The 7,073-nt window shown below is 36.9% G+C and overlaps 1 protein-coding gene and 1 long non-coding RNA gene across 2 annotated transcripts; one reads left to right on the top strand and one right to left on the bottom strand.

The window, feature by feature from the left end:
- LOC141617188 (protein FAR1-RELATED SEQUENCE 9-like) lies at nucleotides 1-1,809 on the top strand. The gene is made up of 2 exons (XM_074434371.1): nucleotides 1-586; nucleotides 1,472-1,809. The coding sequence occupies exons 1-2, from the start codon at nucleotides 1-3 to the stop codon at nucleotides 1,807-1,809; spliced, it is 924 nt and encodes a 307-aa protein (XP_074290472.1).
- Nucleotides 1,810-4,831: 3,022 nt separating this feature from the next.
- On the bottom strand, nucleotides 4,832-6,302 carry LOC141621337 (uncharacterized). The gene is made up of 3 exons (XR_012532239.1): nucleotides 6,180-6,302; nucleotides 5,023-5,128; nucleotides 4,832-4,915 (listed from the first exon to the last, which is right to left on the bottom strand). It is a non-coding gene; the product is annotated as an uncharacterized LOC141621337 (long non-coding RNA).
- Nucleotides 6,303-7,073: the final 771 nt, after the last annotated feature.

Genomic DNA, 7,073 nt, shown 5'->3' with positions numbered 1-7,073 from the left:
ATGCCCAGTAAGTTTGGCGTCTCGAGGAGTGATTATAATGAATTCATGTGTAAAATTAATGACATTATATGGGACGATGAGCTTGAGGCAGCAGAATTTGATGGTATCTGGGAGCAAATAATTGAAGATCATGGTGTTGGCGTAAATGATTGGTTTGCAGATACATATGCTATAAGGGGACATTGGGTGATGGCGCATTGCAGAGACTTGAGGATGGCGTCGATTATGAGGACGACTCAAAGATCAGAGAGCGAAAATAGCTTTTTCAAGAGGTTTAAGCATAAGTCAGGAACATTGGTTGAGTTTTGGATGCGTTTTGAGAGCGCTATGGACCAACAAAGACATACACAGAAGCAGCTTGACAACATGGATAAGCACTCGTCCGCAACGGCGTCAACACATCTGGCATTAGAGATTCATGTTGCAAAGGTGTACACCTATTCAGCTTTCCAGAAATTCAAACAAGAAGCCATCTTCTCAATTGATACATGTAGAACAGGAGCTTTCACTGAGAGAGGCGAGCTAGAGGTAACTACTGTCAAAGATTCATCCAGAAAGAAGAATTTTGACGTTGCATACAGTCCAGGTAGTTTACACTTCCTATGACATTTACACTTTCTGTTTTTATCTCATTTAAATTCCTATAACTTAACATTTACACTTCTAATAACTTAACATTTACAATTTACAGTTCATGACATTTACACTTCCTATTAGTTTACATTTACACTTCTAATAACTTAACATTTACACTTTACATCATATGACATTTACACTTCCTATACCTTAACATTTACACTTTTCCACTTAATGACATTTACACTACATTTCATGACATTTACACTTTACATCATATGACATTTACATTTCCTATACCTTAACATTTACACTTTTCCACTTAATGACACTTACACTACATTTCATGACATTTACACTTTACATCATATGACATTTACACATTTAAATCGCTATAACTTAACATTTACACTTCTAATAACTTAACATTTACACTCTACAGTTCATGACATTTACACTTCCTATTAGTTTACATTTACACTTCTAATAACTTAACATTTACACTTTGCATCATATGACATTTACACTTCCTATACCTTAACATTTACACTTTTCCACTTAATGACATTTACACTTTACAGTTCATGTCATTTACACTTCCTATTAGTTTACATTTACACTTCTAATAACTTAGCATTTACACTTTACAATTCATGACATTTACACTTTACATCATATGACATTTAGACTTTCTGTTTTTATCTCATTTAAATTCCTATAACTTAACTTTTACACTTCTAATAACTTAAAATTTACACTTTACAGTTCATGACATTTACACTTCCTATTAGTTTACATTTACACTTCTAATAACTTAACATTTACACTTTACAATTCATGACATTTATACTTTACATCAGTGACACTATTTTTAACGTTCACACTTACATGCTAGCCTTAACTGATGACACAGGTACACGTAAAGCAAACTGCAGTTGTACGATGTTTGAAAGAACCGGAATCCTATGCCGCCTTATAATATGGATTTTTTCAGCAAGTAGGATAAAAACTATACCAGAAGATTATATTGTAAATAGATGGATGAAAGAGTATCTCCGATTAAGGATTTTCAATACTAATGGTGAAGGGACAGAAAACATGCAAGTCATCGATGAAAAACAAATTGCAATATCAATAATGTGGTCAGAAGTTCATGAAGTTGTAGGGCTCCTTCGAGACAGAGGAGTAGCTGATGTTGACAGCTTTTCCGCTGTAATTAGGGCATTTAAATAGTCCCTGTCACCATTAGGGGAAGTGTTGAATAAAAATCAAGAAATGGAGAAATTTTTGAATTGTACGGCATGTGAGGTAGTGACGATATTGCCACCAAAGAATTCGAAAAACAAGGGGACCGGAAAAAGATTGTTGTCAGCCAAAAGAAAAGCAATGGTGTTGGCTAGGAAACCCAAACGTAAGTGTAAGAATTGCAAGAGAATGACAAATCACGACAAGAGGAACTGCCCTAACCTCTTCTCAGCACACACGCCATTGTACGAAGGGTCGTCTGAACCAGAACAGGATGAAGGAGAGGAGGAGGAAGAGCTGGAATCAGAACAAGAATAGACGTCAGATCAGTGACAAATGTTGCTCTATATATTTTGAGTGTGTAACTTAAAACTTTGATGTGCTATAACTGGAGCGGGCGATTAGGAATTTGTCTCATGACAGTGTAACTTTGAACTGCAGTTGGTGTAACTTTTAGTGACACCAACGTTAGAGTTACACTGTCATAAGACCAAAATCTCTCTGTTTTATTAGATAGCCAAACATTGTGTTACTTGAACTTATTTTGGATTACTAATGTTATTTCAAGTAACAGTTACACTTATTTTCAAATAACTGGTGTTAACATTTACACTTGCCATGTCAGCACATTTATACTTCCAGTATCTTCACATTTACACATACTCTATCCTCACATTTACACTTCCAGTATCTTCACATTTACATATACTCTATCCTCACATTTACACTTTGAATATCTTCACATTTACACTTCCAATTTAGTCAGATTTACACTTTATTTGTTCACATTTACACTTCTCCTATATTCACATTTACACTTTCTATTTGTTCACATTTACACTTTTTTTTGGTTCACATTTACACTTGGGCTGTCACCACATTTACACTTCCCATGTCACCACATTTACACTGAAATTCAATTTAATTTCAGGTGTGTTTTACATTCACACTTTCAGGTATGATAAAGTTGACATCGATGTGTTAACATTTACACTTTAAGTGTGTTAACAGTTACACTTAAAGTGTAAATGTGACTAAATTAAAAGTGTGTTAACAGTTACACTTGCAATTTAGTCACATTTACACTTTGAAAAAACTATGATTATAACTGCCAAAAAATAGTCAACCATTACACTTCATTAGTGTAATTTACCATTACACTTCATTACTGTAATGATTACACTTGTAATTTAAAAATTACACATTTGTGTAAACATTGCCAACCAAAATACAAAACATTCTTTTCTAAGTTCAAGATTGCCAAACAAAATACATTTCAATAAAAAAATATGTCCACAAATTGTTTACTTTTTCGATAACACAGCCTTAATTTTGCGCTTCTTTTGTAACTTGGCCCATAAATCTTCTTTTCCAGCGATAAACCCATTCAACTTTGCTTCAAAAATGTCTCTGTTGACATTTATGTCAGCTAGAACAAGCGTCGCCACCAACTCGACTACCAAGTACCGTCGATTCCTCTTCCTCTCCAAGTCTGAATGCTCAAAAGGTTGACCCTCGTACATCAGCATATACATCATACAGAAAATCCTTGATTTTGTTATGTTAGGAAGGGGTGTTTGGCATCTGAACGGGATTTGCCGTTGCTCGAAGCTAGTAATCTCGAATCCCCAATCCGTTCTGACATCCAAATAATCGCTAACAGCTGATGCCTGCCAATAAAACACTAACAATTAAATAAACCATCTATTGTTCATCTCTTCGAAAATGATTTATTGGCATCAGACTTACCACTTGGCGAGTAACATTGCACATTTCAGACTGATCCCAGTTGGTATGATGCTTGTAGTCAAGGAGATCAACAGTTTGTTGTCCAAAATTTATACATACGCATGCAAAGTGCCCACCAATGTTGACAGGTACGAAGATAAACTCGGCATTCAGGTTGAAAGTTTTATCACAGTCCTGGATGAAGGTATCCCAAATGTGATACAGCCGATCAGTGATGTCATTAGAGTGTGACCCTGCTTCACGTATATCCAAAAGTTGCATGATACATTCCTGTTCAGAGAAGTGAGTGAGCCTACATAATAAAAGTAAAAACTAATGTATAACTTTTAGGCTTTGTGCGGGGGGGGGGGGGGGGGTACCATATGACGTATCCCAAAGAAGGCCATCCTAGGAAGTAAGTATTCAAAGGACTCCAAATGGTTCAAAAAAACACCCAGGACTCAATGACAACAAAGCGACATTACAACCTCAGGAAGCATGGTCATGATGTCGGACCGGCGTAGCGCGGCATGCCTACTGTACCAAGAGATTAATTCGCTGCAATAAAACACACGTATAATAGTAAGAAATTGAGAAGTAGTTACAAATTAAATATCGTAACTAATTGGCCCTGTTATAAGAGTCTGGCAGATACTAACGAATTTTCAAAGTTGTAGTCGTCTAACAAGCAATAGTCCACCGCATGCTTTCGACGTGATCGAACATCCCTGACAAAACTTTGATTGTTCCGTAAGAAGGTCGAGACGACAAGAGTCTACGTACCAGCAGCCCCACAGTCAATTGAGCATCCCAAGCCATCCCCCCCGCCCCGGGGACGGCTCCTTACGGCTGACAAAGGTTGGCTACCTGAAGACTGCGCTGACGCTTGAACAACAACGGGGCTGCTTTCCGCCTGTATGGCTACAGGATTGACCACAAGGCTTCCTTCTACGCGTTTAGGGGGTGGGCCTGCAACACGGGGACGTTTACTGTACGTAATCTCTTTCTCATCGTCCAGACTCCGATTCTGTGCAGCATTGGAGACAGAATTCAGACCTTGACCATACTTTTGCCTGAATTGGGTTATCCTTTCAAGAACGCTCTCCCTCACTTTGTTATGGTTACTCAGGATAAGGATCGACACCACTTCAGCCCGGATAAGGTTGATAACGTCCATCTCACCTAAGGCGCAGTCAAAAAGCTTCCCATTGAAAAGCAGCATGTGTATCATCATGTACACTCCGCAATCAAACGCAGAATATCCTCTACCTTGCTATTTAAATTCGACATTGACAAATTTAAACCCGGCGACCTTTGAACCTCTGACAAACCCTTTAGACTCCAGATACTCGCCCATTAAATCACACTGTAAATGGAATTTCAAAAAAATAGTCAATTTAAAAACAGTGTTTACAATTCCAGAATACATATACACTAAAGAACAAATTAAGGTATGCTATTTATAATTATTACCGCAATACGCGAAATTCCAAAATATGGAAGCTTCTCAAAATCATCGTCGTAGCGACGGTTGTCCAAATACTCTATCTGCTCAGATACGAAGTTTATGCATGCACAGCTGTAATGATCATTATTGCCAAATAAGACCGGGATGAAGACGTGGCGGATGTGACAACAAAGACATAAAAGATACACTCAGTAAAATTTCACATTTACACTTTCAATAATTCGTCACATTTACAGTCCCTATGTCATGACATTTACACTTTCCATATATTCATATTTACACTTTATATGTCATGACATTTACACTTCATATTTAGTCACCTTTACACTCCCTATGTCATGACATTTACACTTTCTATATAATCACATTTACACTTTATATGTCATGACATTTACATTTACACTTTCTATATAATCACATTTACACTTTTTATATACTCACATATAATCACATTTACACTATACATCATGACATTTACACTTCACTATGTCTCATATTTACACTTCCTATGTCATGACATTTACACTTTTCATATATTCACATTTACACTTTATATGTGCTGACAGTTACACTTCCTATTTAGTCACCTTTACACTCCCTATGTCATCACATTTACACTTTCTATATAATCGCATTTACACTATACATCATGACATTTACAATTCACTATGTATCACATTTACACTTCATATTTCATGACATTTACACTTCACAATATCTCACGACATTTACAGTTCACTATGTCTCACGTTTACACTTCATATGTCATGACATTTACACTTTACATATATTAACATTTACACTTTATATGTGCTGACATTTACACTTCCTATTTAGTCACCTTTACACTCCCTATGTCATCACATTTACACTTTCTATATAATCACATTTACACTATACATCATGACATTTACACTTCACTATGTATCACATATACACTTCATATTTCATGACATTTACACTTCACAATATCTCACGACATTTACAGTTCACTATGTCTCACGTTTACACTTCATATGTCATGACATTTACACTTTCTTCTTAATCACATCCAGGCATTTACACTTTCTGTGAAAATCACATATACACTTTCTGTGTGATGACATTTACACTTTCTGTGTGATTACATTTACACTTCACAATAGGTCACATTTACACTTACCATATCAGATCCAAGTTGAAATGGAGACAAACAGGATTGAATCCAAGCATCCCACCCAGCCCAGATTTCGTCCTTTTTGTCAAGAACAATTCCTTTCTTCTTGGCTTTCCAAATATCCAGCGCAGCACTCTGTTCAAACGAAGGGCAGCGCTATTAAATTTAGACACTTACGTTACAATTAAATTGGAACTATACAAATTGCATTGAGTGAGGATAGGACAAGTACGGTGTGACTAAGCCTGAAGAAACAACGAGAGGATGCAACTGGTGCAGTTTGGTCATACATCATCTTATTGATTAGTAGGCAGCAACATTCGATTACAGAAGACATAACTTCCTGTCCAGGTTCAAGGGTTAACATGTCTTCCCGTGACACGAAGAAAAAGTCTGAAAATACTGCCAATTCTTCCCTACAAAAAAAGAAAAAATTATATAAGGCGAACATGATTACGACAACATATAAGTATTAATATGTTTGACATAGAAATTAATCGACTCACCCTTTCAACCAAGCTTCTGATTTGTTAACTACGTAGTCCAGGACGTATTTCCTTTCCTTAAAAACACCCCTAAATAATTTCTTATTCAAATTGCAGTCTACAGAATAAAGCCCCGCTCGGCATGGGTTCCCCACAATCCATGGTGGAAGTCAGGTTCTCAGGGACCACTTCCATGCACTGTAAAGGCTCAGTTAAATGAAATAGGAAAGGGTGGTGATCCATGTTACTCCGGGGGACATAAATTTCCCGACCATCCGCAGGAACGGCTGGTTTAGATGGGCCTGCCGCATCAGTCGTTCAAAAATCCTCACCTGGAACCCCCTTAAATGCCTCAGGTAGCTTTGCAGTAGATATAAACGTACACTGAAATTCCGGCAACTTAAACTCAGAGGAG

Source organism: Silene latifolia, chromosome X (genome assembly GCF_048544455.1).
Source record: "Silene latifolia isolate original U9 population chromosome X, ASM4854445v1, whole genome shotgun sequence".
NCBI lineage: Eukaryota > Viridiplantae > Streptophyta > Magnoliopsida > Caryophyllales > Caryophyllaceae > Silene > Silene latifolia.
Note: the sequence above shows the minus strand (reverse complement) of the source record. Positions and strands in the feature narration are given on the sequence as shown.